The sequence below is a fragment of the Otolemur garnettii genome, unplaced genomic scaffold, assembly GCF_000181295.1.
Source record: "Otolemur garnettii isolate 467f Iridium unplaced genomic scaffold, OtoGar3 scaffold00004, whole genome shotgun sequence".
Lineage (NCBI taxonomy): Eukaryota > Metazoa > Chordata > Mammalia > Primates > Galagidae > Otolemur > Otolemur garnettii.
Genome location: NW_003852399.1, coordinates 28,423,181 through 28,441,759, shown reverse-complemented (window position 1 = coordinate 28,441,759; position 18,579 = coordinate 28,423,181). Strand labels below are relative to the sequence as shown.

The 18,579-nt window shown below is 46.9% G+C and overlaps 1 protein-coding gene across 1 annotated transcript in view; it reads left to right on the top strand.

Annotated features, from left to right (window-relative positions):
- MATN2 (matrilin 2) overlaps positions 1-18,579 on the top strand; it is a 147,285-nt gene that overhangs the window by 117,842 nt on the left and 10,864 nt on the right. Inside the window, exons 7-11 of the mRNA XM_003782459.3 lie at positions 1,244-1,366; positions 4,723-4,845; positions 5,054-5,176; positions 13,711-13,833; positions 15,394-15,516. Coding sequence (XP_003782507.2) covers positions 1,244-1,366; positions 4,723-4,845; positions 5,054-5,176; positions 13,711-13,833; positions 15,394-15,516 — 615 coding nt within the window. The remainder of the gene's footprint in view (positions 1-1,243; positions 1,367-4,722; positions 4,846-5,053; positions 5,177-13,710; positions 13,834-15,393; positions 15,517-18,579) is intronic.

Below are 18,579 nucleotides of genomic sequence, written 5' to 3'. Positions count from 1 at the left end.
ATCCCCCTGGGTAGAGTGCCATGGCCTCACAGCTCACAGCAACCTCCAACTCCTGGGCTCAAGCGAGTCTCCTGCCTCGGCCTCCCAAGTAGCTGGGACCACAGGTGCCCGCCACAACACCCGGCCATTTTTTGGTTGCAGCCATCATTGTTGTTTGGTGGCCCAGGCTGGATTCGAACCCGCCACCTTTGGTGTATGTGGCTGGCGCCTTAGGTACTTGAGCCACAGGCACCGAGCCTGCCTGTCCTTTCTTGACTCCCCTAAAGACATAGATATTTTGCAAGATCAGCTTTGGTTTATTCTGTCTCATGCTGTCTGACATCGCTGTCAGAGGTTGCTGCAGACAAAAGCTCCCTATGTGTTTTGAACATTACGGATCAAGGAAGAAATGGATAGGATTTCTTAGCTTTTCCATCTTTCTTGGAAGGGTATAGGTTCTTGGAACGGTATGGCTTGGAACCCCAGCTTTCAGCTCTTTGGCCATCAGCTCAACTCAACTGAGCCTTGACTTAGCTCTTTTGCCGTGGAAGAGGGGGAGGTTCAGTGCTGGGGAACCCAGAGGCACACTGCAGGTGCCAGGCTCTCTTCAAATGCCCCAGGAGGGGAGGAGCCATGCTGTCTGTTCTGGGAAGCACTTTGTCCGCTAAATGTGTGCGGCAGTCCGCCTGGCTTCTCCTCGACTGCGGAGTCTTCTTCAAGCATGACCCTGGCCTTGTCAGTCCCCCCTCTAGCCATCTGTCTAGAGCCTTTGCTGCTCCATTCCGGGGAGTGCAGGGTCCTGCTCCACTGTCCCTTCACCTCCCAACCCCACCTGTGTCCTCACACTCCAGCCTCAGGCTGGCAGCTCCTTGCAGCTCCCCAGATGTGCCGGTGGTCCCTCATGCCCAGGCTTTTGCGTTGGCTGTCCCCGAGTCCTCACTCTGCGGCCGCTGGCCCCCTTTACCTGTCTAATGCCCCCTCCTCAAGGCCCGCAGTTGGCTAGCCCCTCTTCTGGGAAGGCACCCCCACCCTGCCGCCCGTGGCCCCCAGCCTAGGGCTCGCTCTGCTGCTCCTCTCTGCCCCTCTGGAGCGTGAACCTTGCAGCGGGTGTCACATCCCCATCTCACAGAGCTCAGGTCCTGGATGACCGAATGAATGCTGGTCTGCTCAGTAGGCCGCACCACTCGCTCTCTCTGTGGAGGACCACAGGGGTCCCCCGGAGGAGCCTGGGGTCTGAGGGAGGGGCTTCCCTTTCTCCCCTCAGGGATCAACTACTGTGCGCTGAACAGACCAGGCTGCCAGCACGAGTGCGTGAACACCGAGGAGGGCGCCTACTGTCGCTGCCGCCGGGGCTACGCCCTGGACGCCGACGGGAAGACCTGCCGCCGTGAGTGTGGGGGGCTGGGGGGGGGGTCAGGAAGACCTGCCGCCGTGAGTGTGGGGGGCTGGGGGCAGGGCTCCACGCGGAGCTCCCGGCTGTCCTGAACGTCCCTTTGGCGTGGCCTTCCTCACCCTCAGTTGCATTATCCGTGAAATGGGACTGTACTACCTACCGCGTAGGTAGAGTTGTAAGGATTAAAAGAACTAATTTGAGTAAAGCAATTAGAACAGTGCTCTAGGCACACTCAGTATTAGTAGCTATCATTATTGCATTATTTGCTGTGGAGAGCATTTACTAAAACAGGCCTGTGTTCAACTGCAAGCTTTACAACACACTGGATGTGTGACCTTGGGCAAGTTATTTAACTTCTCCTAGCTTTGATTTCCTATTTATTTTTATTATTTTTGAGACTGAGTCTCACTTTCTTGCACCTGGTAGAGTGCTCTAATCATAGCTCACAGCAACCTCAAACTCTTGGGCTCAAGTGCTCCTCTTGCCTCAGTCTCCCAAGTAGCTGGGACTACAGGCTCCCATCACAATGTACTTCTATTTTTAGAGGCGGGGGTCTCATTCTTGCTCAGGTTGTCTCAAACTTGTGAGCTCAAGCAATCCACCCACCTTGGCCTCCCAAAGTGCTAGGATTATAGGCATAAGCCACCACACCTGGCCTATTCTATCTATTTTTAAAAAGAAAAATAATAGTATTGCTCTCCCAGGGTTTTTAATGGGGAAAAATTAGGACCATTTCAGTGTCTTAGCCTGGTGCTTGGTAGCAAGTCAAGTTGGTTGCAGCTGGGTGTGGTGGCTCACACCTGTAATCCCAGAGCTTTGGGAGGCTGAGGTTGAGAGGATCAATTTAGGCCAGGAGTTCAGGACCAGCCTAAGCAAGAGCAAGACCCCATCTCTATTAAAAATAGAAAAATTAGGTGGCCGTGGTGGTGTACACTTGTAATCCCAACTACTTGGGAGGCTGAGGCAGCAGGATTGCTTGAGCCCAAGAGATTGAGGTATGGTAATACCACTACACTCCAGCCTAGGCAACACAGCAAGACCCTGTCTCAAAAAAAAAAAAAAAAAAAAGAAAGAAAGAAAAGAACAGTTTATGGAGCTTGTGAGAGTGGCCAGAGCCCCTGCCCCAGGCTAGGACAAAAAGCTAGAAGGGACAGATCTTGGAAAGCATTGGGCTACACAGGCTGATCGGAGGGCAGAGCTGAGAATAGTGGGACCATCTGTGAAGCCTTTCTTAATTTTCTTGTGTCAGAGCCATAATGAGCTCCACTTGGTGATGTAAGCACATGGGAACTCGCAGGCACTGCCAGCTGGGAGGTTCCATCGTGTTTTATGAGGCATAGTCGCCACTGGTCCAGGCCAGCAGGGTGGGAACCTTGAGCGCTGCGGTGGATCCCACGACCCAGGCATGCTGGGACAGGGGCTCCATGACATGGCCTGTGCAGAAGGAGCCTTTTGTGAGGCTTCCACCCAGCAAGCCCCACATGTCCTCTGCTTTGGAGACAGAGATAGATTGTGAGGGAGAACAGTACAGCTGTTGAGCATTTAAGCCCTAAACTGCCAGCAGGGAAGTTTCACAGATGAAGTCGGAGCTCCAGAGCAGGGAAACGTGTTCTCCTTTAGTCTTCAGGGAGTGAAGCATTAGCATCTATCTCAGAGGCCAGAGAGCTTTTGAACCAGAGGGTTGGTTCAAAAGCCAGAGAGCCTGCTGCGTATTTGCCTCTGAGGTCTCTGTGACCTTGTGAGAAGCAGGTAGCCAGTGGGGAGCAGGAGGTCTTCCATGGGACAGGGACACGCCCTGGTGACGATGGGTCTGTGCACATCCTGACTTTTCCAGGCAGATGGTCCTGGCAGACCTCTCAGGACAGGCTGGGTGCAACCTGGCTGATCTCACCTGGGCCACCGGGGGACATGGCCTGCCTGCTTCTTTCTGCCAGCATGCCTGGAAGGCTACAAGAGCTCAGAGGACAGGCCACAAGAGACCAGGGCCCTCCTTTCTCCCGGGGACCTAGTTAACTCTGATGAAGTATAAACAAGCCAGTTCTGTCTAGGAGCCCCTAGAGCAGTGGTTCTCAGCCTTCCTAATGCTATGACCCACAGGTTGAGAACCACTGCCCTAGAGGAAGCCAGGGTCTTCTGCTCCCCTTGAGGACTCAGGGAGCCCCAGGCCATAGTGCCGCTCAGTCTATGCAGCCACTGCTGTGAACACTTCCTGTGCTCTGACTCACTCTGTTCCAATAACCTTATGAGCATCTCCATCTTGTCCCTATTTAAAGATGGGGAAACTGAGGCACAAAAGATTCCCAGAGTTCTGTGACTAGTAAGTGGCAGAACCAGAATGTGGACACAGGATGTGGCTCCCAAGATCCTGTGTTTGCGGTAGGTGTATCTTCCAGTGGAATGTTCCAGAAGGCATTGGTCCCAGACCCTGCAGGAGTGCAGAGGCCCTCCACAAGGCCTCCAGTGTTTGTCCAGTCTCTGTGGGTGCATTTTCTCCATCCAAGAAAGTGGGGAGGAGCCTGCTAAGCTGCTATGAGAGCTGCTCAATCCAGCTGTGTGCTCACTCTCCCTCAGTGTCACTGCCTAGGGCAGCAGCTGTAGGGAGTTCAGTGCCAGGAGGGGCCACACGTGCAGGCTCAGGCTTCATTTTGTGTTCTGATTCTGGTTTAGTCTTGAGTCAGGGAGGTAAAGAAAAAAATCGCTTTTTCGTTTTCATTTTCAATTAGAAATGCAACTATGAAATTAATTCCAATGTGGCACTACTTGGTAATGATAGTAAGCATTTGTTAAGTGGTTGCAGGTGTGCTGGCTGCTGTTCTGAGGGCTTTGCATGGATCAACTCCTCTTATTCTCATTGCACCCCTACAGGAAAGCAGCCATCATGATCCTCATTCCTCAAGTCAGGAAACCATGACACAGATAGGCTCAGGGACTGTCCAGCATCTCAGCTAGGAAGTGGCAGAGGTGTGATTTGAATCCAAGTGGTTTGGTGTCAGACCTCCCTTTCTTAAGGTGAGGTCTGCTGCGTGGCTTTAAGCAAGCACTTGACCTTCCCCAAGACTGGCTGTCCTGTCTCTGAAGTGAGAATTGCACCTTCCCAGTGTTGTCTGAGATTGCAGTGACTGAGTGCACTGTCATGAACTTTCGCCAGATGCAGGAGGTGTAAGCCTTTACTCTTTAAAGAAATGGAAAGAAAAGCAAGGCTGATTTCAGAGATGCGAGTGGCATGGGGTAGAACGAAATCTCCTCTGTGGCTCCTCATGCCTCCCAGAAGATTTTGTTTTTCAATTCTGATTGCTGATGGGGCGTGTCCCCTTGGCTCATCTATCTGTCTTTGTGTGTGACAAACGCAGGGGTGGACCACTGTGCGCAGCAGGAGCACGGCTGTGAGCAGCTGTGCCTGAACACGGAGGAGTCCTTCGTCTGCCAGTGCTCGGAGGGCTTCCTCATCAATGAGGACCTCAAGACCTGCTCCCGTGAGTCTCTCCCTAGCGCCCCCTGTAGGGAAAGGTTTGTGGCAGCCCTGGAACCAGGGTTATGATCGTAGAGGACGCAGGCTGTGCAGCTCCCGGGAGATTATGGGGATGTCAAAAGGGGGCTGCATGCCTGGGGGTGGTAGCAGCAGTGGGCGTGACACTGACCTGATTCCCTTCTGTGGAGACCACGTGGCCCTTGGTTTCACAGGGGTGGATTACTGCCTGCTGAGTGACCATGGCTGTGAATACTCCTGCGTCAACACGGACAGATCTTTCTCCTGCCAGTGTCCTGAGGGACATGTGCTCCGCAGTGATGGGAAAACATGTGCAAGTGAGTGTTTGAGGTCCTGGGACAAGCAGGACCTGACACAGGCATTCTGTGGGCATGGCACGAGTGTGGACATGAGTGTGGATGCGCTGCTGGTGCCTGTGTGCTCGTGTGTCCTCTGTCCAGGCTTCCCAGCCTGTGCAGAGGTGTGTGACTCATCCCCTGCTATTAGAGCCTTGCTGTCTGTTTCTCCTCTGCCCCCAGCTTCCTTCACCTGCTCCCTGAAATGGTTTTTGCTGTTTCCACTGTTGTTCTGAAGCTGGACAGAGCCCTAGCTCTCAGCTCTCTATGCTGAGAGCTCTCTGTGCTGGCTCTCTATACCATAAGCAGTGATAATGCAGATCCCTCGCTGACAGCTGGCCACATACTGGCACTGCTCTAACCACACATGCTATTGTGTTCAGCTGCAGATGAGGAAACTGTGCTCAAATTAAGTAAAGAGCCTAAGGTTATCAGCTATGAAGTGGGTTCAAACTCTGCTCTGTGAGACTCCAAAGTCAGTTCTGGGAGAAGGCAAGGCTCCTGAGAAAGTTTTGCCCCCGCCCTAATCCAGACCACTTCACCAGACAGCCCATGGTGAGGCTGGCAGCAGTATTTTTGGGTCTATATTGTCTTGCAGCTGGTCCCGACTCCTGCCTCTATTAATTAAAAGAAAAAAAATGCTCCCAGATGGCTTCCTTCCCTCACTGGAGAATGCAGCTGTGTTTGTTGCCCCTGCGGTCGTGTTTCTGAGTGGCCCAAGATAAAGAATTGAAATATTATCATTTTGAAAAACGGGATCAGAAATAGAAGAAAAGGACCATAATTTACCTTCACTATCCTGCTGCTCTGTCTGGCTATAAGGCCAAATTCCCCAACCCCTGATGTAATAGTGGGCACAATCTAATTTATCTGCTTTTTCATATTATCATCCATTCATATGGGCAGAGGAGCTGTCTGTGCAGCTGCCATGCCTCTCTAACTGTGCTGCCTGAGAAAATATTTGCCCAGTTGGGGACAGATTCTTGAATCTCGGCAAATGGGTTATGCTTGCTTGTGGCTCCCTGCCCTGCTGCCTCCAGACTGCTGCCTCAGCCAGCTCGGGAAGGGACCGGGCGCCAGGGGTGCAGAAAGAGGGTGGCCATGTCGATTTGCATCTCCATTTGACTACAGGCCAGAGCCAGATGCAAGGGATTTCATTGGTTTGCTTTAATTCTCCATCATCTTAGATTATTTATGCCCTTTCTTTTTCTCTTTACTGTGATGATCTAGAACTGACAATGTGATGGTTGTAAGACCTGTAAGAAATTCTCGTGGACCCTTCCAGGAGACTGAAGGCCTTTCTCCTTTAATCTTGTGCCCACCCTGTTCCCCTGCTGAGGTCCACATCTGGGTTATGCCTTTGTCACTTCTAAATGCTGCCCGTTTTCTTATTTAAAGTATGTTTCTAACTAATGGCACAGCGACATCTTCCACATAAGTCAATGTCCTACAATGCAATTACAGTGAATATGATTGTTTATATATGGTTGTGTCTATATGAGAACTTGTGAGGTAATCAGATGAGTTAGAGTTATTCTCGGGAGTGGTATAAGACAGTCACATTTTGCCCACTAGCTGATACAAAGGCGTTGAGCTATTCCCCTAATTGAAGACTTTCTGTCTGGCTGGAATGATTCAGTCTGACTGCTGCATCCTGTAATAATGGGGTGGGTTTTCAATGCGGCCACAACTAACTGGGGCTTGGGATTTATGTTCCCAGTTCTATGTCAGATGGCCAAGAACCAGATGATGTGACTGTGTACCTTTTTGGATCCCGTGTAGGGGATCAGCCACACCTGGCTCAGCGAGGGTATCCTTGCCCTTTATACAGGTAGCCTCCACTCATAGCCTTGAGAGCAGGTGGTCTAAAGAACTTGTCACTCACCTTCTGGAAAGTTCTCTGAAGCATAGAGACCAGGCCTAGGTTTGGGGGGCACTGGGATGAAGTGGGTCTGAGCAAGGCTAAGGGAGCATCTTAGTCTGCTCCAGCTGCCATAACAAAATAACATAGTCTGGGTATTGGGTCTTAGCTACAGAAATTGACTTCTCTCAGTTTTAAAAGCCATCGGTCTGAGATCAGGGTGCCAGCATGGCCATCTTCTGGTGAGGGCCTCCTCCTGGCTTATAGACAGCCCACCATGTCCTCTGGCCATGTCCTCACATGGCAGGGGACATGGGGTGAGAGAGCACAAGAGTGCAAGCAAGCTCTTTGGTCTCTTCCTATGAGGACACAAATCCTATCAGATCAGGGCCCAACTCTCAGGCCCTTGTCTCAACCTAATTACTTCCCAGACACCCCATCTCTAAATATCATCTCCAGGGTTAGGGCTTCAGCATATGAATTTAGGGGGACACAATTTAGTCCATAGCAGAGAGTAAAGGGAGAGGACTACCCCTGCCCTCATGTAGTCACCTTAAAGCCTTGATGGAGGGCTGGGTGTGGTGGCTTATGCCTGTAATCCTAGCACTCTGGGAGGCTGAGGCATGTGGATTGCCTGAACTCAGGAGTTCAAACATAGTTGGGTATTGTGGTGGGCATCTGTAGTTCCAGCTACTTGGGAGGCTGAGGTCAGAGAATGGCTTGAGCCCAAGAGTTTGAGGTTGCTGTGAGCTATGTATGACACTGGCACTCTCCTGAGGGTGACAAAGTAAGACTCTGTCTCAAAAGCCTTGATGGAACAGATAGAAGCTTAGAGATTTTCTGTTTCTTTGTGGGAAAGAGGCATAGGGAAGAAACTGATGCACCATGCTGGTCCTGGGGGGTCCGTGGCAGGGCTGGGACTGGAACCTGAGTCCCCTCACTTCAGGATCTCTTGCCTAGTATGAGATGCCCTTGAAAAGCACATTTCAGTTGAGCTGCTTCTGAGTTTGTCTAAGAAAAAGCCTATACAGAGTGAGCTAAGGACTGGTGGCTTCTAGTTTCATTATAAGAAAAGTCAGGAAGTGGTATAATCCTATCAGCCTTTGGTTACCTTCTTGGCAGATGGCTGCTGTGGCTTTCTCCTGCTGAGGCTGGGGTTGATTTTAATAACCTCTTACATGGAGTCCCAGACACAGGATTGCTGTCTGTCATCACTTCAGAGGTGCGAGCCCATGGAACACTTCATCCCAGAACTGCTGCACCAGACATATGTGACTCACCAGATGTATAATCCAGATGTGTGGGGCTGCTAGACATGGCTCCTAAAAACCTTTGCTACTCCTAGCACTCTGGGAGGCCAAGGTGTGTGGATTGCTTAAGCTCAGGAGTTCAAAACCAGCCTGAGCAAAAGTGAGACCCCGTCTCTACTTAAAAACAAACTAGTCAAGCGTTGTGGTGGGCACCTGCAGTCCCAGTTACTTAGGAGGCTGAGGCAAGAGGATCACTTGAGCCCAAGAGTTTGAGGTTGCTGTGAGCTATGGTGATACAGCACTCTACTCAGGGTGACAGAGTGGGACTCTGTCTCAAAGAAAAACAAAACAAAACCAAAAAAACTTCTGCTATATCCTGAAACTTCTAATTGTCCTGATTACAAATTGCCAATCTCACACCTGATGGTTTTATTAAATGTGTGGACCTGCCGCCTTAACTGTGAAAGAGGAGTGTCTCCTGAGCCCTCTCATCCATTTCATTTAAGTGATGGCTCCTAATTGTCTGTCTCTCTCTGGGTTCGAGTCTTAGTACTTCCTTAAGCTCTTGGTTCATTTATTCTTATTCTCTACGGGTATTCACTGGGTACCTGCAGGGCAGGGTCTGGGGTTGACCCTGGGGTTGACACAGATTCAGTTTGTGCCCTGGTGGAGTTTAAAGTCTCCCTGGGAAGAAGGATATTAAAGATGGGTAGAGTCCAGTCAGAAGAAGGAGGGGTGCTGGGGGAGCCTCCCATAGTCCTGAGAAAGAGGTTTAACACCATACTGGAGAGCACACAGAGTGAGCTAGCCAGAGACAGGGGAAGCGCTTCCCAGGAAAACAGCATGTGCAGGCCCAGGGCCAGAGAGCAAACTGCAGAGAGTGCAGTGTCCCGAGTGAGAGGGAAGCTGGTGAAAGATGAGCCTGGGAGCCAGTGGGACATATCACCCAGGGCCTGCAGAGTTCCAGGAAACTTTTTGGAGGCCAGTCTCCCCTGCGACAACTATTTTAGCTTGTCTCTTGAGAACCTAGCAGGCTGTCCACACCCTGTTGAGCTCAAATGACCCAAGGGTGGGCAACTGAACCAGGAGCCATGAAGTATGGATTTGGATCTGGTCTTGCTTTGACCCCAGGACAGCTAAGACCATCGTGCCTGTAGGTGAAGGGATCACTTCCCCTCCCTGAGCACTAGTTTTCTCATCTCTAAATGAAGGTTTTAGACTAGTTCATCTCCTACGTCCCTTCCAGTCTCTAAATAGGGATAATACCTGGCATAGGAACATTTACCAGATGAACTCTTGTACCCCAGGCTGAAGGCACCTGGATGCTGTTCTCCTTTGTTAGGAGGCTGCTGGGGTGGGGGGGGCACTGTGCCCATAGGGGCATGTCCTCACCCCTGGCTGTGGTGACCTCACTCCTGGCAGGTCACCCCAGGAGCTCTCAGCCCGTGTCTCGGTTCTTCTGGGCTTTCACATCAGTAGCTGTTTGGAATTTTTCTTGTGTGCATGCCTTGAAAGCAGGTGGAGAATTTTGGCTTTTAATCTTTCTCTTCCTATCCCCTCAGAGCATCTGATCAAGAGAGTAGAGTGGGTGTAGATGAGTTCTTAGTTTCAGATAATCATCAGAATCTCCTGCAGGTGTTTTTAAAGGTAAAAAGGGGGCATGATCCAAAAGCCAAATGTATTAAGGGTTGTACTTTCTCTATGGAGGAGTATCTGGCAGTATCTACCCACGTTACAAAATATACCTTTGACCCAGAAGCTTCCCTTCTGAAACTCTCTCCTGCAGAAACCCTTGAACTTTATGAAAAAATATGCTTTCAAGTTATTCATTGCATATTGTTTAAAAATAATCAAAAGTGGGAAACAACCCAAGTGTCCAACTATAGGAGACTGGCTGAATAAATACTGTATGCAATGCAGCTACAGGAATAATGAGGAATTCCTCTGTGCAATATATAGAGGCATATCCAGGAAATACCACTGTGTGAAAAACAAAAAAGCACAGAATGGGGTATTATAGCACACCACTTTTTGTGTGTATAACAAAGGGGAGAAAATAAAAACATACACTTGTATTTACTTTTATTCACATAAAACAGTGCTGGAAGGATTAATAAACTAATAACAATGGAGGCCAGGTGTGGTGGCTCATGACTATAATCCCAGCACTTTGGGAGGCCAAGATGGAAAGATTGTTTGAAGCCAGGAGTTTGAGAGCAGCCTGGGCAACTTAGCTAGGCCCCCATCTCTACAAAAAATAAAGAAAGGTGTGGAGGCGCGTGCCTGTAGTCCCAGCTACTCAGGAGGCTGAAGCAGGAGGATCGCTTGAGCCCAGGAGTTGGAGACTGCAGTGAGCTGTGAATGTGCCACTGCACTCCAGCCTGGGTGACAGAGCATGACCCATCTCAAAAAAAAAAAAAAAATTAAAAAGAATCATATATCAGCCTGGGGATTTGGGTGGGGGACACTCTTAAGCCCCCTCAAGATAAAAACCTGAGGTGAGGCTAAAGGCTCAGCATGGGGTCCAGGGGACGATCCATGAAGGAAAGATGGGCTCAGAGGGGTTTCTCTGGATTATGGTTTGAGAAGGCTGATCTGAAAGAGCTGTATCAATTTTATGATCTTAGAAAATGGAATATACTTACTATAAATTCATGATAGGGGAAAAAGCTCTGTCCCACAGCCAGCCAGCCATCTGTAGTATGGATCACTTACTTGTACTTTCCACTGTCACTACATGAGGAACTACCCCCCAAACCATCGGGAGATGTTCCGTGTTTATAATGAGTCCAGAATGTGCCCAGAACAGTAAGTCACGTTCAGGGCAAACGGGAGGGTCCAACTCTGCTTTGAATCTCTTCTGCAGCCATAATTCCAGTTAATGACGTTTTCCCATTGTTCAAAGATTTTGGCAGTGCTTCAGCCCAAAGAAAGAAAAACAAAATTCCCTTTATGTTTGAAAGCTTTAGAATATAGCAATGGAGTGTAGTAAGAAGAAACATGGGATTTATTGTCATACGATAACATTTTTAGTCTGGGTCTTCCTCGTATTAACAGCTAGTCTTCTTGGCACACCATTCATCTTCCCAAAGCTTAGTTTCCCCAGCTGGTAAATGGGAATAACAACAGCTACCTTAACTAACCAGCAGAGTGGTTCTGAGGACCCTTCTCCAAAGGGACATACTGCAAAAATGCCTTATAAAAAGAAGTGTACGGTCTGTGCTTAATTCTAAAGGTCATTATGTGCTTTGGTGCCTCTATTTAATAACTTCAGTTCGAATCCACTGTAGAAATTCTACATCATCAGAAAGGATTGAGTTAATGCTCAGCAATTTGTATGGTTCTTATAAAAAGTCACTGCCCACTGGTCATCAGTCACAAGTTTTTTTAACTAACAGCCTGGGTCCCAGATAGTCTAGTCCCCAAGAAGCTACCCACTCCTGTGGATGACAATGTCATCCTTTGGTTGTTCTTTCAGGCCAGCAGTGTCAAGGCATCCTTGGCTTTTCTGTTCTGTCCATCTGGATTCTTCTAGTCAGTCCATCAGCAAATCTAGCTGCAGTCTGACCACTTCTCACCAGCCTAGGCCACCAAGATTTTTGCAGAAGGCTGCTTCCCACTCTCTGCGCTCCACTTTGTGCAGATCAGGCTGTTAAAACAAAGTCAGGCCAGGCATAGTGGCTCACACCTGTAATCTCTCTTTTGGGAGGCTGAGACAGGAGGATCACCTGAGGCCAGGAGTTTGAGATTAGCCTGGGCAATACCAGCAAGACTCTATCTCTACAAAAAGTACAAAAATTGGCTGGATGTGCTGGTGCACACCTGTAGTCCTAGCACTCTGGCAGGCTGAAGCAGAATAACTTCATGACAGGAGTTTGAGGCTGCAGTGAGCTATGATCACAACATTGTATTCTAGCCTGAGTGACAAAGTGAGACCCTGTCTTAAAAAAATAAATAAAAATTTAAAATAAATAAAGTCAGATTGTGTTGCTCTATTGTTCAAAATGCTTCAGTGACTGCCCTTCTCACTCGGATCTGGGAATCCCATGTGGTCTGTCCCTGCTGACCTTGTTGGCCACCTCCCCCTGCCAAACTCCAGGTTGCTGTGATCGCAGGTCTCCTGGCCTTTCCTGAAACGTGCTAAGCACACTCCCGCTTCTGTGGTTTGTACATGCTGTTTTTCTTTCTGGTACTGCTAATTCTCAGACACCACCACTCACTCCGCAAAAGAGTTCTGCTTATTGTCACCTTATCTGACTTCACTATAAAATAATGAGCCCCGTTCCCATCCCTGCCCCAGCCCCAGCCCAGGGGCTGCTCGATCCCCTGCATCTTGCTCTCTCCCTAAAACACTTTTCCCACATAACACGTCATAGTATATTTGTCTAATGTTTGTCTTCCATGCATCCCCACTTCCCCTGACACCCACTGTCAAATATAAACTTCACAAAAGCAGAAACTTTATTTCATTCATTGTTATATCCCCAGAACCTAAAACAGTGCCTGGCTCATTGCAGGGACTGATGAAGTACAGTTGAACCTCTACAGGTGGCCACCGCCCTCCATTGGCCATCTCCTTGGGTGACCTCATTTTCTTAGGTTGGACATACACCACATATATGTATTAGTACAGTAGACCCACTGCCCTATGTTGGCCACCTCTGATGTTGACCAGTTTATTACAGTACCTTGGGTGATTAACTTCGAGAGGCTCTCCTGTATTTCTTGACTGACTAAATAAGTGAATGAATGGATTACCTAAGTGTGATATATACACATATATGAGCTAAGTTGATAATAAGTTATGTGATTGCCAATGGAATTAAATGTATTTTCTAGCATTTATAAGTCTTTTATATCTTTCCATTTGTAAATTGTCTTTTCATGTCTTTTGATCATTTTTCCTTTTAGAGATGATTGTATTGTTAGATTTGTATGTGCTCTGTATATATTAAGAATTTTTTTCGCTTGGCGCCTGTAGCACAGTGGTTACAGCACCGGCCACATACACCCAGGCTGGCAGGTTCAAACCCAACCTGGGCCTGCTAAACAATAATGACAACTGCAACAAAAAAAATAGCCAGGCGTTGTGGCGGGTGCCTGTAGTCCCAGCTACTTAGGAGGCTGAGGCAAGAGAATCGCTTAAGCCCAAGAGTTTGAGGTTGCTGTGGGCTGTGATGCCACGGCACTCCACCCAGGGTGACAGAGTGAGACTCTGTCTCCAGAGAAAAATAATAATAATAATTTTTCTCATAGACATGCTTTCTATTCTGAAATGTTCACTGTGGGATAAGGCATTGATCTAGATAAGGTATCTGAAATGTCTTTTATGACTGAATAAGGCACTAGTACATTATATGGATCATCTTCTTTTTATGTTCCTCTAATTCCAATTTGGTTCCCAGAGTTGGACTCATGTGCTTTGGGGGACCACGGTTGTGAACATTCCTGTGTAAGCAGTGGAGACTCTTTCGTGTGTCAGTGCTTTGAAGGGTATACACTCCGTGAAGATGGGAAAACCTGCAGAAGTAAGTTTTTACTGGAGCTGGCTCGTTTTACTATGTCAGACCATGGCATGAAACCCACTATCCCAGTCTCTATATAAACCAGTTACTCTCAAATTCAACACCACACAGCTAAATGTTATGTGGTATCCTGGATGGTATCCTGGGGCAGAAAAGGGTACTAGGTTAATGTCAATATGGGTTCACTAATTATAACAAACGTGCCATACATTAGTTATGGTAACATGTTAAAATAGGGGAAACTAAGTGTGGGGTAGATGGGAATTCCCTGTACTATCTTCTCAATTTTTCTGAAAATCTAAAACTCCCCTAAAAAATAAAGTTTGTTTAAAGAATGCACTAGCAAAATACTCAATGCCAGAGCTACAGCTGAAGTTGCTCATTTATATGCTCTGTGGGAAGAAAGAGTGGTTTAGCAGTGTGCTCCAGTGGAAAGACGTGCAGTCAGAAATCCAAGGTTCAGGCCGGCACCCTTAGCACAGTCATTACAGTGCTGACCACATGCACAAGGTGGCAGGTTCGAACCTGGCCGGGACAGCTAAACATCAATGACAACTGCAACCAAAAAATAGCCAGGCATTGTGGCGGATGCCTGTGGTCCCAGCTACTTGGGAGACTGAGGCAGGAGAATCGCTTGGGCCCAGGAGTTTGAGGTTGCTGTGAGCTGTGACACCACTATGTCTACCAAGGGTGACATAGTAAGACTCTGCCTCAAAAAAAAGAAAAGAAAAGAAAAAAGAAATCAACGGTTCAATCAACTTCTGTTTCTTCCATTCATTAGCTAGGAAAGTTGCCCACTTCTCTGATCCTCTGTTATTCGTATGTAATAATATTCTTACTTCTGGTAGCACAAATCCCTCACGGAGGGCACCTTGTGATGAGTCCATTTTTGCTTCCAGAAGGCGTGGCCTTTTAAATGGGGTTGTGACAAGTCTGCCTGGGACAAGCAGTCGTAGAGTGAATTGCTAGTGGTAGTCTCAAGACACTTTGCTGCATAATCAAAGGGGAGTGTGTGACCCTGAGCAAACGATTTCTATCCCTATCGGTTATCTTTTTCTCAAGTTTCTCAAAGCACTTTATAGAGAACAACTCATGTTGATACTTTTTTAAAAAAAGATGGGTAACCAGAATTACTATTTTTTAGAAAGCAAAACTAAGACTCCAAGAGGTTATGCGATCTTCCTAAGTCATATATTACATCAGGGACAAAGCCAAAATTATATTTCAGTGCTGTTACTCTAAACTGAGGTTTACTCTCCTAAGTAATCATACCAGTAGGTTTCCATTCTGATATCAGAAACTGCAGAAAGCTGATGATGGATTGCATTTTTATGAGACACTAAAGTAGGTGCTGGTGAATGATGATGGTGATGATAGTGAGAAAGTTTGAAGAGTTAGCCTGAATTAGAGCCGCTAAATTTTATTCTTAGTTTTATCTTTCTGTCCCATGAATCACTGAACTCAAGTGGCACTAGAGTGGCTGAGATGGATGGCTCCTCCAAGGTGAAGTCCATGGAAAATTCATGTGGGTGATATTGTTTTAACTTGCTCTACTGTCTTCAGGGAAAGACGTCTGCCAAGCAGTAGACCACGGCTGTGAACACATGTGCGTGAACAGTGGCGAGTCATACGCGTGCAAGTGCCTGGAAGGATTCCGGCTTGCTGAGGATGGGAGACACTGCCGAAGTAAGTAGCCTTGAGGTGGAGAAGGACTTTCCCATCTGTGGGACTGAGGTGTTATCAAACTTCATTTGATCTTTAAATCTTCCTTTATTACTGATGTTACAAATACCTGTTCCTCTCCAAGAGGAACTCTGACAGTGAGCAGAGAGAAAACTCTGCCAGAGAGCAGTTCAGTGGACCCTCAGTTCTGTGAATGTGAATGACTGAATGTGAATGTCACAGTCACGGTCCTGAGTTGTCAGCTTCTTTTCAGTTTCCCTTAGCGGTGGTCATTTCCACAATAGCTGTGGGGGATGCCCTGAGCCCAGCTCAGGGCCTGACTAGCCCATGGACTGAATTAGAGTTTCTGTCAGCATTCACGACAAGGACCAAAGGTTAATTGTAGTGCTTTTTCTTCTTGGCACCGTGATTACTACTTGACCTTGTAAGTAAGGGTGAAGGGTGAGAAAGGGGCTGAGGGGATTTTCTGTGCGTTTTATTTATTGAGTCTTTCTATCATGTGTTTCTGTAGATTGATTAGGAAAGTTTAGGTAGAAATAATATTAGCAGGATTCTCCAGAGAAATAGACTATAGGAGATAGATACATAGATAGATAGAATCTAACCAACTACACTAATCCAATCAACTCACTAATCTAATCAAAACACTAATCTAAACAACTCACTAATCAACCAATCAATGTTATCAACCACACTAATCTAATCAACCAAGTAATCTAATCAACTCACTAATCAAATCAACTCACTAATCTAATCAACTACACTAATCCAATCAACTCACTAATGTAATCAACCGAGTAATCTAAACAACTCACTAATCAACCGTCCAAACTAATCAACCACACTAATCCAATCAACTCACTAATCAACTCACTAATCTAATCAACCACACTAATCCAATGAACTCACTAATCTAATTGACTCACTAATCAACACACTAACCTAATCAACCAACTATTCTAATTAACTCACTAATCTAATCAACCGATTAATCTAATCAACCACACTAATCTAATCAACTGAGTAATCTAATCAACTCACTAATCCAATCAACTACACTAATCCAACCAATTCATCTAATCAACCACACTAATCAACCGAGTAATATAATCAACCACACTAATCAACCCCACTAATCTAATCAAACAACTAATCTTATCAACCGATTAATCTTATCAACTGATTAATCAACCGACTAATCAACTCACTAATCAACCAACCAATCTAATCAACTCACTAATCTAATCAACTCACTAATCTAATCAACCACACTAATCAACTCACTAATCCAATCAACTCACTAATCAACCGAGTAATCTAATCAACTCACGAATCTAATCAACTGATCAATCTAATCAACCACACTAATCAACCCCACTAATCTAATCAAACAGCTAATCTTAACCAATTAATCTAATCAACCACACTAATCTAATTAACTCACCAATCTAATCAACTCACTAATCTACTCAACCGATTAATCTAATCAACCACACTAATCTAATCAACTCACTAATCCAATCAACTCACTAATCTAATCAACTACACCAATCCTATCAACTGTTTAATCAACGACACTCATCTAATCAACTGAGTAATCTAATCAACTTGCTAGTCTATTCAACTGATCAATCTAATCAACCCTACTAATCTAATCAAACAACTAATCTAATCAACTTGCTAATCTAATCAACTGATTAATCAACCACATTAATCTAATCAACAACTAATCTAATCAATGTGCACAGTTGATGCTGCAGCTCAAGCCTGAAGGCAGCCTGGATGGGGACCTCTCTCTTCCTCGGAGACTGAGTCTTTTTTTCCTTTAAGGCCTTCTACTGACTTGGGTGAGGCCTACTTACTTTATGGAGTATAATCTGCTTTACACAATGTCTATGGATTAATCCCATCTGAAACGTAACCCCCAGCATCATTTCAACTGGTATTAGACCAAACAACTGGGCCCTCTGTAGTGTAGCCAAGGGCACTATGTAGCCATATAAAACCAACCCTCGCAGTACTTAAAGGACAAGAGGGACCTGGCACACTGGCTCAATGAGGTGGGGATTAGAAGAGCACGGGGAGGGGTTTGTCCACACTGTGAGATTGTGAGCTATTGATCCTATATTTGGGGGAGGCTTGATAATGTCTATTTGGTTTTGTGACACTCTGTCTAGTGAGCAAATGGCTCTTTTTCAGTTAAAGCAAAATAATTTGCTTTGGAGGTTGATTTGGGGGGATTTCCTTACAGACTTCTTGTTTGGCAAAAACATTCAAACTATGTTTTTCCCTCTGTTCTCTCTCTGAATTCCCCCACACACACCAAGTAGCAGACACCAGCTGAGTGTCCGCTAATTCAGTTCTGACACTATCTGCCTGGAAATAACATCAGATCCCATAGATTGAAGGTTCAGTCCTCAAGACTTTCCCCATCCCAGAGACCAGTTGAAAGTTCAGCCCTCTGGGCAGCGCCTGTGGCTCAGCGAGTACAGCACTGGCCCTGGCCAAACTGCAACAAAAAATAGCCAGGCGTGTGGCAGGCGCCTGTGGTCCTAGCTACTTGGGAGGCTGAGGCCAGAGAATCACCTAAGCCCAAGAGCTGGAGGTTGCTGTGAGCTGTGATGCTGCAGCACTCTACCAAGGGCGACAAAGTAAGACTCTGTCTCTTAAAAAAAAAAAAAGAAAAGAAAAAAAGAAAGTTCAGCCCTCTGGAAATTCTGACTGACCAGCTTCAAGTTGAGGCCCCATGATCCTTGCTTTTTTTTCAATTAATTTGCTGTTAGCAGCTCACAGAACTCAGGGAACCCCTTACTTACGTTTAGTGGTTTATTATAAAGGATATTATAAAAGATACAGGGAAGATATAGGGTGAGATATGGGGGACAGGGGCCCAGAGTTTGAAGTACCTCATACGTGAGGAATATTCATTCCCGGGGTGCCCGGGGTACACCACCCTCCAGGATCATCCATGTATTCGGCTCCCTGGAACCTGTCCAGACCCCATCCTTGTGGGGTTTTATGGAGGCTTCATTGCACGGGCATGATTGACAACTGTGTAGAATCATG